Source organism: Phoenix dactylifera, unplaced genomic scaffold, assembly GCF_009389715.1.
Source record: "Phoenix dactylifera cultivar Barhee BC4 unplaced genomic scaffold, palm_55x_up_171113_PBpolish2nd_filt_p 000353F, whole genome shotgun sequence".
NCBI classification, from domain to species: Eukaryota; Viridiplantae; Streptophyta; class Magnoliopsida; order Arecales; family Arecaceae; genus Phoenix; species Phoenix dactylifera.
In genome coordinates this window covers 164,850-186,113 of record NW_024067811.1, presented here as the reverse complement: position 1 = coordinate 186,113, position 21,264 = coordinate 164,850, and the positions used below count along the sequence as shown (strand labels likewise).

Here is a 21,264-nt window from a genome sequence, read left to right as displayed (position 1 = left end):
TTGGGAGAAAGAAGTATTACATAAAATAAGTGATATATATTGGTTTTTTAACAGAAAGACCTACTGAAAATGTGTTTTTTCTTTTGTAGAAATTCTGAAAATGTGGTTGATAAGAAACATTGCACCTTTACAATGATTTGTTTGCTAAGTAAACAAGAAACCGCACGGTAGAAACAAAGATCAGTTTCCAGCAGGCTCTTCTTCATCTTCCTCCCTTACCCTGGGGACTGCCCCAAAGTGCTTAACCAGAATGTCTGCAACCAAGGGAACCAAGTCCTTGCAGGGCACGCCTTTCTTGTACACATCCCCCAGATGGGAATCACTCCCAATTCTCCCACCCAAGTATACATCCACTCCCTCGCACACCTTCCCTTCTGCATCCTTTGTCAAGCGCCCCATGAAGCCAATATCTGCCACCTGCACTTGTCCACAGCTGTTCGGGCAGCCGGTCCAATGCATTCTGATCGTCCGTCCCACCGACACCCTCTTCTCCACCTCCTCAGTCACCTTCATAGCCCTTGCCTTTGTTTCAATGATAGCCTGCCCACAAAACTGGTTGCCTGTGCATGCCACCAATCCTTGCATCAGAAGAGAAGGCTCGGGGGAGAACTTCTTTAGAAGTGGCTCATTGAGCAATGCCTCGACTCGTGAGTCCTCGACATTGGGGATGATGATGTTCTGCTCGACGGTAAGGCGGAGCTCACCGGAGCCATACTTATCTGCCAGCCGAGCAAGCTCGAACATGTCCGAGGCCTGGACCCTGCCAACTGGGATGTGAAGACCCACAAAGGAGAGGCCTGCTTGCTTCTGGGGGTGGACTCCAAGATAGTTCCTCCTTTCCCATTGCTTCTGCACTAGATCCTCTGCAGAAGCCCGTTCTAGCTCTTGCATTGGCATCCTCTTCTCGACCTCTGACCTGAATGCTTCTATCCCCTGGAAGATTTCAAATTCAAAGATAGACACTGAATCATGGATAAGGATTTCACATATCATAATTGCTCAAGTTCAATAGTTACTTGTGGCCATCTAAATTAGAGAAGTAATAGGAACCGAACTCACCAGTTCATCAATGAGCCACATCATTCGAGTCTTCTGTCGATTCCCTCTGTTGCCGAGGTCTCTGTAAGCCTCCAGGACTGCTTTACACACAGGAACCACATCGTCTGCCGGGACCCAAGCATCAAGGGGCACTGCCTCTGCACATCTTTTGGGACTAAAAAATCCACCCACCAGCAGATTGAAACCAATCTTTCCATTCTTCATAGCAGGCATGTAGGCAAGATCATTGATGTGAGGATGCTCGTAAAGTTCATGAGAACCAACAACACAAACATTCCATTTCCTTGGCCTGGTCAGAAAGGAAACAATGATTTAGCTACCAAGTAATATTGACCTCCTAAAGCACACGAGAGTTCATAGCTTGTCTTCATTTGCGTTGTGAATTTGCCTCATGTTGGCAGTTAACCGACCCCAATATCGGTTCTCTGTCTTTGATAATATTGCAGAACTTTTAGCATGCATGGCATCATTATTTATAGTCAGTTAATAGCAAGAATAGTTGAACAACAAAAGGAGGTTGTGGGGAAAATGGGAGGACTACTTACAGGTTGGTGACTGCCGGGTTGCCACGGGAGTTGGCGGTGATGAAGGCGGAGAGGAGGTTGGTGAAGGGACGGGTGTCGATGATCTCGTAGGGGTCAATGCCGGCGAGCGGGTTGCCGACGGGGTTGCGGACATTGTCCATGCCGCTCTGGAGGCTCGTGAGACCCACTCCGGCGAGGCCCTGCATGATGGCCGGGATGTCCGGGAGCCGGACGCCACGGATTTGCCAGTTCTGCCGGGTGGTCACGTCGGCGCAGCCCTCCCGGCCGTATCCTTCCACCACGCTGGCCAGGTACCGCGTCTGCTCGCTCGTCGTCACCCCGTTGGGCAGCTTCAGCCGCATCATGAACCGCCCATCTGCCAGCCAAAATCACGTCCATTTCCTAAAATCGCAATTCCATTATGCTACTATGAACAAACGCACACAATAAAAAAGAGAGCTCCTCTGGAGCTACTCTCCGTTTCACCTTGGATAGTTGGCTTTACTTTTACATATTAAGATTTGTAATTCATAAACATTAAATCATCTCACCAACTTGGTTTTAAATGGATTCACTGCACTGATTCTCCTGGCAATCGATTATGTTTTAAATGAAACATCAGAGAATTTTGTATACCTTGAATTTTTCTTTCTCCTGTTTCGGCTCGATCCAGTTTAAATTTTATTATTCTAATATTTTCCAATACGAGAAATTCACTGTTCTTATAGTTGAACAGCACAGAGAACGTCACATCAACGACTTTTGACCTCCTGCAAGAGGTAAGAGGTCGGATGGTATTTGCCCCTTGGGAAAAGCCAATTTTGGTAGTCAACCAGTTCTAGTGGTTGTAATTGTAGGACAGAATATAAGAGCTTGACTTATCCTTTTATGTTAGGGTTAGCAAATTGACAACGACAACGTTAGTTTTCAACCAGAAAGAAAAATCCAATATGTGGAGTGATTGATTAAAACCCCATTTGATTTTGATGAGCTCAAAGCATTTGAGTATATCTTGCGATTACTAATGAATTCAATTGAGTGTTTCAGTGAAAATCCTGTCCAAGTGTTTCTAGACTTGGTTCATAGTATTTTGGATAAGTTAAGAAGTCTGCATGAACCAATGTCTGAGACTCGAGTCGACTCCCGAGTATCACGAGTCGACTCCAAGCGTATCAAGTTCACTGGCACGAGCTCGAGTCGACTCCAGATCAGTACGAGTCGACTCCGACTGAGAACAGACAGAAGGACAGAAAGCTTCAACTCAGAAACTGTCAACGAGTCGACTCCCGAAGTGCGCGAGTCGACTCCAATGTTCAACGAGTCGACTCCAGGGTAGTAAGAGTCGACTCCAAGAGAAACACAAAGAAAAAGTCAGAGAACGATCTTCGGACTCTGAGATTCGAGTCGACTCCCGCAGTACGCGAGTCGACTCCGAGACTGAGCGACCATCAACAGACAGAAGACCATGTTACTGCCTCTGAGATTCGAGTCGACTCACAGACAGCTCGAGTCGACTCCGAGACAAGCTTCACGTCAAAAGGCAGAAGACCAACTTTCGGAAACTGAGAGCCGAGTCGACTCCAAGGAAGTTCGAGTCGACTCCAAGACTGGATGAGCCAAAAGACAGAGAATCGGGAGTTCGGGCTCTGAGATTCGAGTCGACTCCCAGGACAGTCGAGTCGACTCGAGTGGACAAAATTCAAATTTGGATCCACGGACTTCAGTGGATGAGCAGACTCCAAAATTGCCACGTCAGCTCCAGAAGTTGGCGAGTCGACTCCAGGTCAAGACGAGTCGACTCCCAGTCAAGACTGCAACTTTAATTCAAATTTGGAACAGTTGCCGAGTCGACTCCGGAAAAGCGTGAGTCGACTCCTGCTACAGCCGAGTCGACTCCTGATCGCGCGAGTCGACTCCAACCCACCAACGGTCATATTGTCAGGCTGCGCAGAGTGTGCAGAACGGCCAGAAAAAGCAGACTAATGGCTAGTTTCCGTGGGGGTTGGCTTAAATAGCCACAGAGGACTGTAGCAAGGTAGAGAGATAGACATTCCACTCCAAGCATTCAAGTTTTCAAGCTCTCCAAGTGCTCTTAAACGAAAAAGGGAAGATCTGCATTTACTGCTCCAACAACTTCTTCCCAACAATCAAAGCTTCCTCCTCCTGCATTCAAGTCGACCACTCTTTCAAGAGGAGACCGGAGTTCCAGAAGCCATACCTCTTCACCAGCTTAAAAGCGTTTGAGGGCTTCTAACTCCTTTACGATTATATTGTTTTAAATCTGCTTTTTGAGAAGCTATTTTCTGTTTTCTTCTATCTCTTGTATTTACTTGATTCAATCGGGGGATTGAATCAAGGGGTTTAAGGTTGGTTGGTGAGCCAAGTTAAAAACCAACGTGTGTAAGGGTTTGATTGTGAGCCCGGGAAAACAATCGGGGTTGGTTCTAGTCGGTGAGCCTGGGAAAACCGACCGAGTTCGTTGTGAGCTCGTAAAACAACAAGTTTGGTTGTGAGCTTGCAAAACAACCGGCTGTAATCCAAGGGGGTTATAGTGAATTCCCAAGAGAGACTTGGGGAGTGGACGTAGGAGCAAGGGGTAGCTCCGAACCACTATAAAACTCTGTGTTTGCATTGGATTGTCTCTTCTCTTCTTCCTCTCACATCACTCACAGCACTTAGCATTAATTAAATAACTTGCAATAGTTTTTAATTAATCATCCATAACGTTTTAATTATCCAAATTAATTTAAAACCCAATTCACCCCCCCTCTTGGGTTGTCTATCTGGGCAACAAGTGGTATCAGAGCCAAAAACTCTTCCACTCAAGAGTTAAAAGATCAAAATGACAACCCCATTTGGATCTTCTCACATTGAGGGTCAGTCCACCCAAAGACCTCCTTTCTTCAATGGATCCGACTACTCATACTGGAAGGCTAGGATGAGAATATTCATCCAAGCCCAAGACTATGAGATGTGGACCATTGTAGTGAATGGCCCATACATTCCATCCATATATGTAGATGGTGTCAAGGTACCCAAACTAGAAACGGATTGGGATGAACATGACATGAGGAAGGCACAATTAAACTCTAAAGCTATGAATGTGTTTTATTGTGCCTTAGACCGTAATGAATTCAATAGGGTTTCAACTTGTAATTCTGCAAAAGAAATTTGGGACAGACTTGAAGTGACCCATGAGGGAACGAATCAAGTCAAGGAATCCAAAATAAACATCTTGGTTCATAAATATGAACTATTTAAAATGGATTCAAATGAAACAATCACATGCATGTTCACTAGGTTTACTGATATTGTCAATGCCCTAAAAAGCCTTGGCAAGAACTATACTAACAGTGAGCTTGTCAGGAAAATCCTTCGGTGTCTACCAAGGTCATGGGAAGCTAAAGTGACGGCAATCCAAGAAGCCAAGGACCTGAACAAGCTACCACTTGAGGAGCTTCTTGGATCCCTTATGACGCACGAGCTCACCATGAAACAACACAACGAGGAAGAGTCCTCCCATAAGAAAAAGGTAATAGCTTTAAAGTCTACTTCATCTAACAAAGATTTATCTTGCAGTAGCAGTAGTGAAGAAGAAGAAGATGAGGAAGATGGTGGTGAGGCACTTCTTGTGCGCAAGTTCAAGAAATTTATCAACCACAAGAAGTCCTATCATCAAAGGAGAGGCCCCTCAAATTCCTACCGCAAGGACAAAGGTAAGGAAAGAGAAAATGAGGGGATTTGGTGCTATGAGTGCAAAAAACCGGGACACATCAGAGCTGAGTGTCCCTTACTAAAGAAGGGCAGCAAGTACAAGAAGAAGAAGAAAGCCCTTGTCACCACCCTATCGGACTCCGACGCATCATCTTCATCATCGGATGAAGAACAAGAAGAGAAGGCCAATTTCTGCTTCATGGCCAACGAAAACGAGGTAACTTCCGATACGCATTTTGATTTTACATTTGATGAACTTTATGATGCGTTTAATGAATTAATGATTGAATATAAGAATATAAATGTTAAAAACAGAGAACTAAAAGTAACTAACCAAACTTACATTCATAAACATGATTCATTAATTAAGGATAAAGATAATCTTACCAAAGAAAATCTAGAACTTAAGACAAGCAATCAACTCTTAATTAAGAAGACTAACAACTTAACAAAAGATAATGAAAAACTAACTAAGGAACTTTCAGAACTTAAAACCATAAACAAATCTTAAACAAGGATCTCACAAAAGAACTAAATGATTTAAAAGCAGAAAATCAAACATTAACTAAAGAACTTGGAAAATACAAACCTTTAGTTGAAAAGTTTACGTATAGTTCTGAAAAGTTAAATATGATACTAAATAGTCAACGAGCAGTATTTAATAAAGCGGGTTTAGGGTATAAACCAAGAAATAAACAAAAACTTCTTAGTAACTTCTTTGTTAAAGCTGGAGAAACTAAAACTAAGAAAATAACCTGCTTTTGTTGTGGAACTATAGGACATAAGGCAAATGCATGTGACTATAGGAAAAGTAAAACAAAAAGAAAAATTAAAAGGGTATGGGTTCCAAAAGGAACCAACTTGACTAACCATGAAGGACCCAAGAAAACTTGGGTACCTAAGATGACATGATTTGCTTGTGTAGGAGTATCTTGCAGCCAAGGTCAACAAAAACTGCTGGTATTTGGATAGTGGCTGCTCAAGGCACATGACGGGTGATAAAGATCAATTTTTCACCCTTGAAGCTAAGAAGGGAGGTGTTGTGACTTTTGGAGACAACAACCAAGGTCATATCATTGGTATTGGTAAAGTTCAAATCACTCCTTCTACTTTTATAGATAATGTTAGATATATTGATGGTCTTAAGCATAACTTGTTAAGTATTAGTCAATTATGTGATATAGGATATGATGTTATGTTTAAACCATCACTATGCATTATAACAAATCCTAATGATAATAGTTTAGTTTTTAAAGGAATTAGACGTGGAAATGTATATGTTGTAGACCTAGAAGATCTTGCAAAACATAACCAATGTCTAGTTGTAAATGAAACTAGAGATAATGATGCTAGTTGGTTATGGCACCGTAAGTTAGGTCATGCAAGCATGGACACAATAACTAAACTAGTTAAAAGAGACTCCGTGATAGGTTTGCCAAAATTAAAATTTGAAAAGAACAAAATATGTGAAGCATGTCAATTTGGCAAACAATCTAGGAACTCATTTAAATCCATAAAATGTGTCTCTACTTCTAGACCTCTAGAATTATTACACATGGATCTATTCGGTCCAACTAGAACAACAAGCCTAGGTGGAAATAAATATGGTCTAGTCATTGTAGATGATTATTCTAGGTACACATGGGTCATGTTCCTAGTACATAAGGATCAAGCATTTTCTGTCTTTAAGAAATTCCATAAAGAAGTAACCAATGCTAGAGATAACTCAGTAATAGCTATTAGAAGTGACCATGGTACCGAATTCGAAAATTAGTCATTTGAGGAGTTTTGTAGTAAAAAGGGGATAACCCATAATTTTTCAGCACCTAGGACACCACAACAAAATGGAGTTGTGGAAAGGAAAAATAGAACACTAGAAGAAATGGCTAGAACTATGTTATGTGAAAGTAACCTCCCTAAGTACTTTTGGGGAGAAGCCATTAATACTTCTTGCCATATATTAAATAGAGTTTTGTTAAGACCCATTATAAAGAAAACACCTTATGAACTTTGGAAAAACAGAAAACCAAAAGTTAATTACTTTCATGTTTTTGGATGTAGGTGTTTTGTTCATAATAATGGGAAAGATAATCTAGGTAAATTTGACTCTAAATCGGATGAAGGAATATTCTTAGGTTATTCTATAACTAGTAAAGCCTATAGAGTATTTAATAAAAGAACCTTAGTCATAGAAGAATCTATACATGTAGTATTTGATGACTCTAGTGACATCTCCTCTAGTAAGAAAGTTAATTTTGATGATGATGTTGAAATACTTGAGGAAAAGATAGATGAGATGGGATTACAAGATGATAATCAAAAGTTGATTGAAGGAGAATCATCAAGCCAAGAGGCTATTGTGGATCATGGGCTAACAAAAGCTTGGAGGTATGCTCACGGGCATCCTAAGGAACTCATTCTAGATGATCCATCTCAACCGGTTAGGACTAGAGCTTCACTTAGAAATCTAAATAACCATCTAGCTTTTGTTTCACACTTTGAGCCCAAACATATAGAAGAAGCCGAAAATAATGTAAATTGGATAAATGCAATGCAAGAAGAACTAAACCAATTTACTAGAAACAAAGTGTGGGATCTAGTAGAGAGACCTTCTAAATATCCAATTATAGGTACAAAATGGATATATAAAAATAAGCTAGATGAAAATGGAATTGTTATAAGGAATAAGGCTAGACTAGTGGCAAAGGGTTATAATCAAGAAGAAGGCATAGATTTTGATGAAACCTTTGCTCCCGTAGCTAGACTTGAGGCTATTAGACTATTATTAGCATATGCATGCTCTAAGGACTTCAAACTATATCAAATGGATGTAAAGAGTGCTTTTCTAAATGGGTTTATTAATGAGGAGGTGTATGTAGAACAACCTCCTGGTTTTGAAAATCATCAATACCCTAATCATGTGTATAAACTGAACAAAGCACTTTATGGACTAAAACAAGCACCTAGAGCATGGTATGAGAGACTTAGTAAATTCTTATTAGAACATGAATTCTCTAGGAGAAATGTAGATACAACATTATTTCTGAAAAAGAAAAATAAGGATATGTTATTAGTACAGATTTATGTTGATGATATCATTTTCGGTGCTACTAACAATCGCCTCTGCGAGGAATTTGCTGATTTGATGCAGAGTGAGTTTGAGATGAGCATGATGGGAGAGCTGAACTACTTTCTCGGGCTTCAAATCAAACAGTCTGAAGGAGGCATCTTCATTAATCAAGCAAAATATATCAAGGAGATGCTCAAGAAGTTTGATATGGAGGGAAACAAGTCAATCAGCACCCCCATGAGCTCATCATGCAAGTTAGACCAAGATGAATCAGGTAAATCTGTAGATCAAAAACTTTATAGAGGTATGATAGGTTCTTTACTGTATCTTACTGCAAGTAGGCCTGATATTATGTTTAGTGTGTGCATGTGTGCTAGATATCAGGCTAATCCTAAAGAATCACACCTAGCTGCAGTTAAGAGAATCTTTAAATACTTAATTGGAACTAAGAACATAGGGCTGTGGTACTCTAAAGAATCTAGCCTAAACTTAATAGGGTACACAGATTCAGACTTCGCTGGATGTAAGCTGGATAGAAAAAGTACCAGCGGGTCCTGTCAGTTTCTAGGAGAAAACCTAATCTCATGGTTTAGCAAGAAACAAAACTCGGTTGCATTATCCACTGCAGAAGCTGAATATGTTGCAGCCGGGAGTTGTTGTGCTCAAATCTTATGGATTAAACAACAATTAGAAGATTATGGCATTAAACAAGATAAAATCCCCATTAATTGTGATAACACAAGTGCCATAAATCTCACTAAAAATCCAATTCAACACTCAAGAACTAAACACATTGAGATAAGACATCACTTCATAAGAGATCATGTATTGAATGGTGATGTGTCACTCCAATTTGTGTGTACTGATAATCAATTAGCAGACATTTTTACAAAACCCCTAAGTGAAGAGAGGTTTAGTGTGCTTAGAAGGGGATTAGGAGTGATTGATCCATCCTAGTGGGAGTTTTTCACTAGATTAATTGATTTTGATGATTAGAATGAGGTTAAAATAGAGTTTCTATACAGTGATCATCAAATCAGTCCTTAATTAGCTGATTTTCCCTCATTTGGCACGATTATGGCATGGTTTTTAGGTGCGTGCCAAGGTTAGAGACGACTCGAGTAAGTTTCAGAGCCGGCTCCTAAGGGGGAGTCGACTCGCACATTTGCGGGAGTCGACTCGCAAAGTTGGCAGCTGAGGGGGAGTCGACTCGCACAATGTCGGGAGTCGACTCGCGCATATTCTGGAGTCGACTCGAGGTCGAGTCGACTCGCGACTCAGGGGAGTCGACTCGCAGTCGGGATCCGACTTTTTAACCCTAGGGTTGTCGTTTCGCAAACACTTTTCCTCAAGCCGCCACTGTTCACAAAGCCCTAGAGCCGACTCCTAGGTCATCCCCGATCGTCTCCAAGCCCTTTTTCCCGTCGATTCTTCGCCGGACATTGAGCTTCCGTCCGTTCCTAGGTCATTTCCGGTCCGTCCCGAGCTTCCTCTGTCGGTCCTTCACCGTCCTCTAGGTATTTTTCTTCCCGTTTAGGTCAAGATGCCTCGTAAGACCGTCGTTAGGAAGAGGTCCCGTCCCGAGGCCGGTCCCGAGCGGCGCTCCAAGGCGCGGCACGATCCCGCGAGGCAACCACCTCCGGATCGTTCCCCGCCTAGGGTGGTTCTCGTTAGGCCGTTGGCCGGGAAGGCCGTCACCTCCGGGAGGTTTGTCGATTTCGACTATCTCTCCCGGGAGGGGTTCACCATAGGCGATAGGCTTAGAGCCCAGGGCCTAGAGTACTTCCTCACCTTGGACCTTCCCACCTATCCTGGCCTAGTTCAAGAGTTTTACAGTACCGTCCATCGGGAAGATGGAGGTATCGAGGGCACGGTAGTAGGTGTCCCGTTGCGTGTCACAGAGGACCTCATTGCCCATATCCTTCACCTTCCATTAGTAGGGGTGGCTCCCGTACACCCTGAGGATAGAGTTGCGGCCCTTACGGTCGTCTTAGGGCATCCACCTCAGTCCCCCCTAGATGAGGTATCTGCTAGCTCACTTCCTATTGAAGTGAGAATCCTTTTGAGCATTCTGTCCAGGTCCATCTTCCCTAAGACAGGGAGATTTGATTTTGTGAATGAGAGGGACTTAGCTATTATGTCTTATATCCTTCAGGACACCCCGATCAACTTCCCAAAGCTCATTTATAGGTATATGTGTGAGCCCCTAGATAGACCTAGGCTCTCACTCCCATACGGGATGTTATTCACTCTTCTTTTTAGGCAGTACGAGATTTCCATTCCTGAGAGGGAACCCTCTCGTGCCTTGCGATGGACTGATCGCTTATGTACGGGGACTATGCACAGGATGGGGTTTCGGAAGAGAGAAGGGATCTGGGTTAGGAAGTCCACTCTCACTGCTCAGACCACCAGACCATCACCCAGTCCTGAGCCAGATTCAGACTACCCAGACCTTCCAGACCATCCAGACCTCCCATCCACTCCTCCTGCTCCTACCACCTCTGCCGGACCTTCCTCCTCAGTTCCACCATCTATGGAGGTCCGTATTGATACAGAGCAGCTCCGGGAGCTGCGGCAGGAGATCGTCCGAGATCTGAAGGACGAGCTGCTTCGGGAGATCCGCGGCTCGGTGCCTGCTCCCTCTTCTGCGCCCACTTCCTCTGCCCTGGTCCCTTTCTTGACAGCCGTGACTGACATGACGGCTCATGTACGGGAAGAGATCTACAATATCCGGAGTTTGGTCCAGGCCCAGTTCCATAGCATGAGTGAGGTCACGAGCTCCACTCGACAGATGCGCGAGGAGATAGGTCGTGACATGCACACCACCACCGAGGGGGCCGAGCGCTTGTCGAATGTACTCATCGACAAGCTGGACGCACTACAGACATCGGTGACTGGACTTCAGGCGTCGGTGACAGAGCTCTCCACTACACATAGCAGAGCCACCACGTCTATTATCACGCAGCTCGGACATGTGACAGATGCAGTCACCCTCCTCATGGAGCAGAGCCGATTGAGAGGAGCACCATCCTCCAGAGGAGGTGCCACATCCTCGAGAGGAGGAGCCACACCCTCCAGAGGAGGAGATGCATCCTCGAGAGGGGGAGCTTCATCCTCGAGGAGGACATAGATGTGTTTGAGTTGTGTTTTGTCTTGCTTTGCTTTACTTATTGTATTCTCACATGTATTCACATTCATATCAATACAATGAGTAGACATTTTATCTTCAATTATGTGCCATTTGATGATTGGTTGTGCCATTGATTGTGTGTGATTACCTCCTTTTTGGTATGATGACAAAAAGGGGGAGAAATATGTATAAAATATGTAAAAAGGGAAGAAATATGAAAAAATATGTAAAAGAAATCAATGGAAATAAATAAAAAGATAAACTCTTAATAACACACACAAATTTGTTCTAAGTGGATTCGGTACCTCGAGGCTCATTATCTCTCTTTTGGGGCTCCTAATGGAGTAATCTCCAGAATCTATTCAAGGGATATTCGGAGATTAGCTGAATCCTACTCAAGAACAAATTGACAGATTTTTCCTCTAAAAAGATAAAATTCAGTTCAAAAACTTCAAAGCATTAAAAGAAAATTCAGAGAATCAAAACATAGTTGAATGCATATGTTGAGGGGGAGAATCTGAATTTTAATCAAGCTAAATCATTAATGACATATAAGCCGAACAATTGATTGCATAATATGAAGGCTTATATAATTCCAAATGAAAGGGGGAGCTTTAACTCCGAAATTTAATATTTCACTCCTTTCAAACTTGGATAAATTAAATTATCAGACATTTGAATTCATTTATGGATTTTACTTCATTGTTTTATGAGCAATTCACTTTACATATACTCAAAGTTTTGTCATCATCAAAAAGGGGGAGATTGTGGAGTGATTGATTAAAACCCCATTTGATTTTGATGAGCTCAAAGCATTTGAGTATATCTTGCGATTACTAATGAATTCAATTGAGTGTTTCAGTGAAAATCCTGTCCAAGTGTTTCTAGACTTGGTTCATAGTATTTTGGATAAGTTAAGAAGTCTGCATGAACCAATGTCTGAGACTCGAGTCGACTCCCGAGTATCACGAGTCGACTCCAAGCGTATCAAGTTCACTGGCACGAGCTCGAGTCGACTCCAGATCAGTACGAGTCGACTCCGACTGAGAACAGACAGAAGGACAGAAAGCTTCAACTCAGAAACTGTCAACGAGTCGACTCCCGAAGTGCGCGAGTCGACTCCAATGTTCAACGAGTCGACTCCAGGGTAGTAAGAGTCGACTCCAAGAGAAACACAAAGAAAAAGTCAGAGAACGATCTTCGGACTCTGAGATTCGAGTCGACTCCCGCAGTACGCGAGTCGACTCCGAGACTGAGCGACCATCAACAGACAGAAGACCATGTTACTGCCTTTGAGATTCGAGTCGACTCACAGACAGCTCGAGTCGACTCCGAGACAAGCTTCATGTCAAAAGGCAGAAGACCAACTTTCGGAAACTGAGAGCCGAGTCGACTCCAAGAAAGTTCGAGTCGACTCCAAGACTGGATGAGCCAAAAGACAGAGAATCGGGAGTTCGGGCTCTGAGATTCGAGTCGACTCCCAGGACAGTCGAGTCGACTCGAGTGGACAAAATTCAAATTTGGATCCACGGACTTCAGTGGATGAGCCGACTCCAAAATTGCCACGTCAGCTCCAGAAGTTGGCGAGTCGACTCCAGGTCAAAACGAGTCGACTCCCAGTCAAGACTGCAACTTTAATTCAAATTTGGAACAGTTGCCGAGTCGACTCCGGAAAAGCGTGAGTCGACTCCTGCTACAGCCGAGTCGACTCCTGATCGCGCGAGTCGACTCCAACCCACCAACGGTCATATTGTCAGGCTGCGCAGAGTGTGCAGAACGGCCAGAAAAAGCAGAGTAACGGCTAGTTTTCATGGGGGTTGGCTTAAATAGCCACAGAGGACTGTAGCAAGGTAGAGAGATAGACATTCCACTCCAAGCATTCAAGTTTTCAAGCTCTCCAAGTGCTCTTAAACGAAAAAGGAAAGATCTGCATTTACTGCTCCAACAACTTCTTCCCAACAATCAAAGCTTCCTCCTCCTGCATTCAAGTCGACTACTCTTTCAAGAGGAGACCGGAGTTCCAGAAGCCATACCTCTTCACCAGCTTAAAAGCGTTTGAGGGCTTCTAACTCCTTTACGATTATATTGTTTTAAATCTGCTTTTTGAGAAGCTATTTTCTGTTTTCTTCTATCTCTTGTATTTACTTGATTCAATCGGGGGATTGAATCAAGGGGTTTAAGGTTGGTTGGTGAGCCAAGTTAAAAACCAACGTGTGTAAGGGTTTGATTGTGAGCCCGGAAAAACAATCGGGGTTGGTTCTAGTCGGTGAGCCTGGGAAAACCGACCGAGTTCGTTGTGAGCTCATAAAACAACAAGTTTGGTTGTGAGCTTGCAAAACAACCGGCTGTAATCCAAGGGGGTTATAGTGAATTCCCAAGAGAGACTTGGGGAGTGGACGTAGGAGCAAGGGGTAGCTCCGAACCACTATAAAACTCTGTGTTTGCATTGGATTGTCTCTTCTCTTCTTCCTCTCACATCACTCACAGCACTTAGCATTAATTAAATAACTTGCAATAGTTTTTAATTAATCATCCATAACGTTTTAATTATCCAAATTAATTTAAAACCCAATTCACCCCCCCCCTCTTGGGTTGTCTATCTGGGCAACACAATAGATTATTATATTATATGAATAATGCTGAACTAACAAATAACATTCCAAAATTTTGGATCGGGACCTCTAATAATATTTAGGACTCATTTCATTTGTGAAAATAATTTTTTTCTCACCAAAATATTTTTTATAGAAAGATAATTTCTGAGAATATAATGTCTAAAAAAATAATTTTGGTATATTTGGTTGATCATGAAAAGTCGTATATTTAAGAGTAGCTTATGATTAATTGGGTATCTAATTTTCTAGAAAAGTTGAATAAAATATTTATTATATTGTTAATAAAGAAAAGAACTTATCAATGAGTTTGAAAGGCTTAAAAAAGAGTTTTAGAAAAAAAATCTACATTTCCAACTAGTAAGAAAGTAGTTTTCCTATGTTTCTCATAGATTTTTTAATAAAATATGAAAATTTTATTTTAATAAAAATGTTACTTTTCCATCTCTTTCTTTTGAAAACTCCAACAAACAAGAAGTGTTTATTTATTTTTTTATTGACCATACATTTTTTCCTTCTATTCCCACTAACCAAAGAAGTCCTTAGCAACGAGAGATTGTCGATTATTATTATTATTATTATTATTTTGAATGCATTTATAAAAATCTAGGTACTTATTTAGAGGTGCATCTTTAGTCAAGGGGCTCGCCACTGTACTTACTATTATAGCCCTACACCCCTAAGTTCATTTGGTATGTTTTATTTTGGCTTTCCCTTTTCTAGGGACAAAAAAAAAAGAAAAAACACCTCCAGCGTGGAGTGCTTGCTTCAAAGGTTTTAGTGAAGAAAAAATAAAAATTGCTTGCAAAACTGAAAAGCTATTTCAAAAGTACTAACCTTGTCTTTTATTCTTAAAACAGATGCTTCCTACTGCGCTCTGTTCGGTTGTGGGAAGACAAGAAAAGAAAAATAGCAATTCTTATTTCTCAGCATTCCTTCAAATTCTTTTTATTCATGGACTAACTCAAAAATTTGTTTTGTAGCAACAAGTACCATTCCTTATAATGATTGTCAAATAGTTAGCGATGTTGTTTACAAGGGCGGCCCAATACATTTGGGGGCCTAAGGCGAATCCAATAAATGAGGCCTTTTTTTTAATAATAAATTTTTTAATAAATATAAAATATTTAAAAAATGATATGAAAATAGATAGCTGTTAAGTACACTATTTCAATGAAGATGCATAAATCTAACAAAAACAGACAAGAAATCTTTTTAATTTAATATAATTCTTCAATGGGAGCACAGAAAAATAATTACCCTAAAAGAAGGGCCATGAAACTGATTAAATAACTGAGATAATGCTTGACAATACTGTTTACCCGGTCAAGCAAGTGCAGAATAGGAAAAGGTCATCCCATGGCACTTAATGGGAAGGTAAAAAAAAGAATTTGTCCAGAAAGGGGCCTCCCTATAAAAGAAAGTAGGGGCATTATGGGAAATTCACTCCATCTAATTAATAAAAGTCCCATCCCACCATCTCCCCTTCAAGTGAGTACCCAAGCAGCGACTGCAACATCACACAGCAGCCATTGAACCCCCTCCCTCCTTTTCTCTCTGTACCACCCAAGAGGGAAGAGGGAAGAAGAAACCGAGAGGAGAAAATTAAAAGAATCTCCACCCTCCAAGAAGTCCATTTCCAATCCCCCTTTCTTCCTGATGGCCTGGCTGGGTCAGGAGTAATGTGAGGGAAGGAAAACCAAGACCAAAACCAAAAAAGAGAAGGGATGAAAGATGAGAGTGGCTTCAGGCATGTATCAAGCCAACCAAATCCCTTTCTTCCTGATGGCCCACTGCCCAGGCCAGCGCCCAGCTACGACTCTAGCTATTGGAGACGGATGGAAAAGGCAGAAGGCTACAGATTAAATAAAAAAAAAAACTATGCAGTGGGGACCATGGGATGGGGGCCTTCCGTGGGTCGGGGGCCTTAGGCGACCCCGAGCCGGCCCTGGTTGTTTAGTTAGAAAATACAAGAACACAGTAACAAGGATTAATTGATGAACAGAGAAAATAATAACTCTCTCTCTCTCATATCCATGGATCAACTATATTTTGTTTCTCCTCATGAAATCAAACTCACAATTTTGTTCCTAATAATGATGTCTGTCAACCAATACCTTCCTTTGACTACAATAAAATCATCCGTGGAAATATAATTAACAGCCTTATTCCGTCAGTTATCGGAGTTATTTCGCAGCCAAACGAGATCTAAAAACTACGTGAACAAGGAAAACTGTTATCTAATGCAAGTTCACATGCATTAGTCCAATGTTTTACTCCGAGCATTCCTTCTCTTGTTATTAAGAAAACAAAGGAGAGATAGAAAGTACACTGGTGCTTGCGGCGGTGGAAGAGGCCGAGCCATTTTAGACGGACGTCGATGTCGTCCTTGGAGAGCTTGGACTTCTCGATATCCTCCAGCGGCGTGGCTGCCAGCTCGCGGATGCCATCTTGCATCACCAGCGTCATCGGATCCTTCTCCAACTTAATCTTCTCCTGCGGATTTATCCCCGCTCGATACTTCCCCTTCAGCACCCAGTAACCTCCATCCTTCTCCTCCACCCTCGCCTCCAGCCTCTCCGCTTCCACCCCCGCCGCCGCCGTCTCTGTCGTCGCCGCCGCCCTCGCCCAACCTCTGGCCTGTCGCAGCCGCCGGGATCGCACCGGCGGGGCCAGGAACTGCTGGAGAGATGTGGAAGACGCCATTCTTAGCGGCGGTGGTGGTATCGAGTCCCGTGGCTCGGTGTGGTTTGGCCATGAGAGGAAGCCGTGTGGCTCTTCTTTAGTAGTGTCGCTTCCCTTTGGCCATGAGCGAGCGAGCCAGCGGGGAGGGCGAGAGGAAGAGCTGGGGATTGGGCTCTTGGGTGCTTTGAAAGGCCAGCGTTGCGTTCTGATTGTCTCCGCTAAATTACAAGCACGATGCCCTTTTTTATTTTATGTTTTATTCAAAGAAGGATGCCTTTGTTAATTTATTCTTTATTAAGGTAGCAACGTTTCCGTAACGCCGTGAGGGGATAGCAACGGCTTTTATACTAAAAATAATGTTATTTTCGAAATTACCATCACAGAATAAAAAATTATCCTTCATGTTAATTTAAAGAAAATTATTCATGAAGTGTGCAACTTTTAGGTAAAATTATTCTTATATAATTGCCTTTGTAATAAAATAACGACTATAAAACAACCGTTATTTAAATTTTTATTCTGAATACATTTAACGTCACAATGACGGTGCTCTAAACAAACTGTGTCGGCGACAGATCTGTACCTGTGGATGGACAGAAAAAGGGTGACCAAAGACACCGATGAAGGCTGACTCTAGTTGGGATTGTTAGACTAAAGAAGAGGCAGATTTTTACATGAAGTGGCTCGCAAGAGCTTCGAAGAGCCATCCAACGAGGGGGCGCCTGCCCGACCCTCTGAGAGGGCATGGGGCGATAGTTTATTTTGACTGCGTGTGCTCGCCGCTTGGCTCGCCGCAGGGGCTTTGGCCTTGGTTCTTAAAAACTGTGGACGGGTTCTCAGAATCCGGTTGTGCCAAATGGGTATTTAGGATGATTAATAATAGATGCAACAATTAATGAAAATTTATAGACGAACACTGATGTAAGCATAATTAGCAGTTGAGAACACACTAATAGAAGGTAGGCCCTACAGAACTGAAACTGATTGTTCAAATGCTCCTTGGATGTTCGATGAATTTCTAGTTAAATAAGGCATAAACTAATGGCTTCTTTCCCACGAAACTGCTACGAAGAGTAAGATATGTTCAAATGCTGAAAGTGTTATTGGGAATGTTTATGGTGCATGCGCGTGGCATGGAGATACATGCTTATTAGAGTTTTTGTTTGACGATCATTGAAGGAGTAACGTGGAGGCGAGCATAGTGTCTTGTGTGAAAACTCCATGCCTGTGTGCTTGTATGAGACTCTGGTTTTGGGGCCATAACATGATTGGTTGTTTGTTAGTAGGTGTTGTGCCTTCAAATTCTACATCCAAACGTGTTCCTTTAGAGATGGAGTTTCGTAGACATGTTTCCACATGTGTGGAGGACTAGCTAAGAGGAAAATCAATTCAGGAGGAGGTGCAGGTAGAGCCACAGAGTTCTGGTTTGAGAGACCTTGTTAGGGGAATTGCACCGCACAAGCCGAAGCGCATTATCTACAAAGCTGTTCGGTGTGGCATTGATGAGACTATATCCTATACTCTCATCACTGCTAATGGAGATGTAGAGACATTTGAAAAGGCCATGGAGAGTTTAGATCGGGAATCATGGATGCAGGCCATGAGGGATGGGGACGTAAAAAAGGGGATCCTATATCAACTAACTTGTTCCGACCTCGAGATACAGTCATTGGAAAAGAACAAGACATGGCAGCTAGTGGATCTACCTAGAGATGTTCGGGATGGGGACGTAAAAAAGGGGATCCTATCAACTAACTTGTTCCGACCTAGAGATGCAGTCATTGGAAAAGAACAAGACATGGCAGCTAGTGGATCTACCTAGAGATGTTCGGGCCATTGGTTCAAAATGGGTGTTCCCAAGGAAGGAGATACCTTCAGAGGAGAGGATATACATGCAGCAACCAGATGGTTTCAGGCAGTCAGGGTTGAAGGAAAAGGTGTGTCTACTGAAGAGATCTTTCTATGGTTTGAAACAGTCACCCCGACAGTGGTACAGAAGGTTTGATACTTTTGTCTTGAGCCTGGGTTTTTCCAGATGTGAACATAATAGCTATGTCTATGTGAAGAATGTGGATGAGGAGGATGCTTTATATCTGCTTTTATATGTGGATGATATGCTCGTTGCCAGCAGGATTGTCGATGCAGTGAATGGGCTAAAATCTGCTTTGTCTGCAGAATTCGAGATGAAGGATTTGGATCCTTCCAAGAAAATTCTTGGAATGGAGATTAACAGAGATAGAAGTAAGGGTATCCTCCACTTGTCATTGGGAAGATATATTCAGAAGGTCTTAATGAGGTTTGGGATGCATAAAGCCAAATCAGTTGGAACACCACTTGCAAGCCATATGTCTTTTTCAAAGTTGCAGTGCCCCCAGACAGATGAAGAGAAAGAGTACATGGATAGAGTTCCATATGCTAGTGTCGTGGGCAGCGTGATGTATGCTATAGTGTGTTGTAGGCCAGACATAGCATATACAGTGAGTCAAGTGAGCAGGTACATGGCAAATTCGGGGAAGAAGCACTGCAGGCACTAAAGTGGATATTTCGGTATCTACAAGGAACTCGGAAGCTTAGTCTGACTTTTGAGCAGCAAGATAGACATAGGAGGACTCCAATGCCTCAAGAGAGTTCTCGGGTCCATTCAAAGGGCTTGTGGATGCAAATTTTGCAGGTGATCTGGATACGAGGAGGTCTACTATAAGTTATGTGTTCAGCATGTTTAGTAGACCGGTTTCATGGAGATGGACCCTTCAACCTATCACAGCCTTATCCACCATAAAGGCCGAGTATATAGGGATTACAGAGGCTGCCAAGGAGGCTCTTTGGTTGAAGAGACTCATTCAGGAGATGGGGGTGAAGCAGAGTATAGTGGTGCTGCACAGCGATAATTAAAGTGCCCTGCAGTATAGGGAACGCCCTCTTGTTCTCCTTCACCATTAAATCAATAGATCCACGCTTCTTGCAGTATAGGAAACGCCCTAGGTGCTGTGGTCAGAGGCGCACGTATCCCACACTATCCAAGTATCATCTTCTTTTCTTTTCTTATTTCTAGCTGTAAGAAAAAGCTGCAAAAGAGAGATCAAGTTTTGGTTTTAGGTACCCATATTTTTTTGGGTCCTTGTAGGTTAGTTACTTTGGTTCCTTTTAGAAACTGAATTCTTCTTAATTTCTACATAAGTATTTTTTTCTAAGACTATAGTTTTGCGCTGTATGTCCTTTCTTGCCATAATAAAAATATGAAACTAAAGGGTTACTTGAATCAGATGCTTTAACAAAGAAATCTTTTGAAAACTTTTTCTTTCTTAGTGTGTTATATCCTATTCCAATTTTATTAAAGATAGCTTTTTATCTTCCTAGTATAATATCCACTTTTTTTGTTCCTTGAGTAAATTTTGATGACACAACAATGAATTCATCTACTTTCTTCCTTTCTTATTATCCTTTTCGCTCACTATGTAAGGAAAAGAAGAATAGAAGGAGGCATGAGGATAATCAAGAGCAAGAAAAAGAATGAGTACAAAAGAGAGGGATGTAGGGTCTATTTTTAGAGGACAATTGTGCCCCATTTATGCAGAAGATAATGCCAAATCCCTAAAAATTTGGAGGATCCTTGAATAGCATGCAAGCCGTTTTGGTCCTACAAGCATTCCATATGAGGAGATATGCCAAGAGAGAAAGGCTTAGTGGAATCAGAAGAGATACAAGCGGATTATCGAAGGTAAATACTCTGGTAAAAGAGCAACCCTCAGTCAGTAGATCAAAACCATAATTGTATGATATTTGTTCTATAGGTATCAAGTAGATAGTGATGGACATCCCATTAGCCTCGCGATCCCCGATCAGTAAGATGTTGTGAGCATTGCTTACACCATATCTTAATAATATAGCTAGCAGCTAAGAGCAAAGACCACATGGATTAAGCATGATAAAATCAGTGCATGTGAGACTTATGTGACTCTTGTGAAGACTAGATAGAGTTCAGTTATGAAAAAGCATAATGGATGGAAATCTAGGCTGAATAGATAGATTTCGGTCATAATATAAATAAGGAAGCTGATAAGATCGCCTTGGCCATGAAAGATAGCCAATGAAAGATCGACATGATCATACTAATCCTAGATTTCCAGGAATAGATGCTCATATTGTAGGTTGAATAAAAAGACACGGCCAATACAAACTACATCAAGATTAGTTAAAGACCGATAGTGTATAATTATCGATCTCGAAGTTTAAGACTAATCGTGCTTTTATATGTGCATAGTGGAAAGATAGTTAGCAGCAGTTACCAGAACTACCAAGAGTGGAAGCCAAACATGAGAAATAACCCTTGAAGTGGACCATTATAATATTTGTGGGTAGTTGCTATGTATTAGTATGAATAATAGAATTATACTATATAAAAGGATCCTTCAACAATAAATCCAATCAAACTATCTTTATCTTTAACTTTACCATAGTCTTTTATTTTAG

General features: G+C 42.0%; 1 protein-coding gene across 1 annotated transcript; it reads right to left on the bottom strand.

The window, feature by feature from the left end:
* Nucleotides 1-16,973, bottom strand: LOC103698157 (ferredoxin--nitrite reductase, chloroplastic). Its single transcript, XM_039118464.1, has 4 exons — nucleotides 16,440-16,973; nucleotides 1,605-1,959; nucleotides 1,060-1,348; nucleotides 1-933 (listed from the first exon to the last, which is right to left on the bottom strand). The coding sequence occupies exons 1-4, from the start codon at nucleotides 16,813-16,815 to the stop codon at nucleotides 181-183; spliced, it is 1,773 nt and encodes a 590-aa protein (XP_038974392.1). The 5' UTR covers nucleotides 16,816-16,973; the 3' UTR covers nucleotides 1-180.
* Nucleotides 16,974-21,264: the final 4,291 nt, after the last annotated feature.

Bases quoted from the DNA above. Each gene is read 5' to 3' on its own strand.
- LOC103698157 (XM_039118464.1), bottom strand. From the start codon at position 16,815: ATGGCGTCTTCCACATCTCTCCAGCAGTTCCTGGCCCCGCCGGTGCGA. The intron at 1,349-1,604 runs GTAAGTAGTCCT...CTTTCTGACCAG, and splicing joins AACCCGGCAGTCACCAACCT to GCCAAGGAAATGGAATGTTT. The intron at 934-1,059 runs GTGAGTTCGGTT...GAAATCTTCCAG, and splicing joins TGTGGCTCATTGATGAACTG to GGGATAGAAGCATTCAGGTC.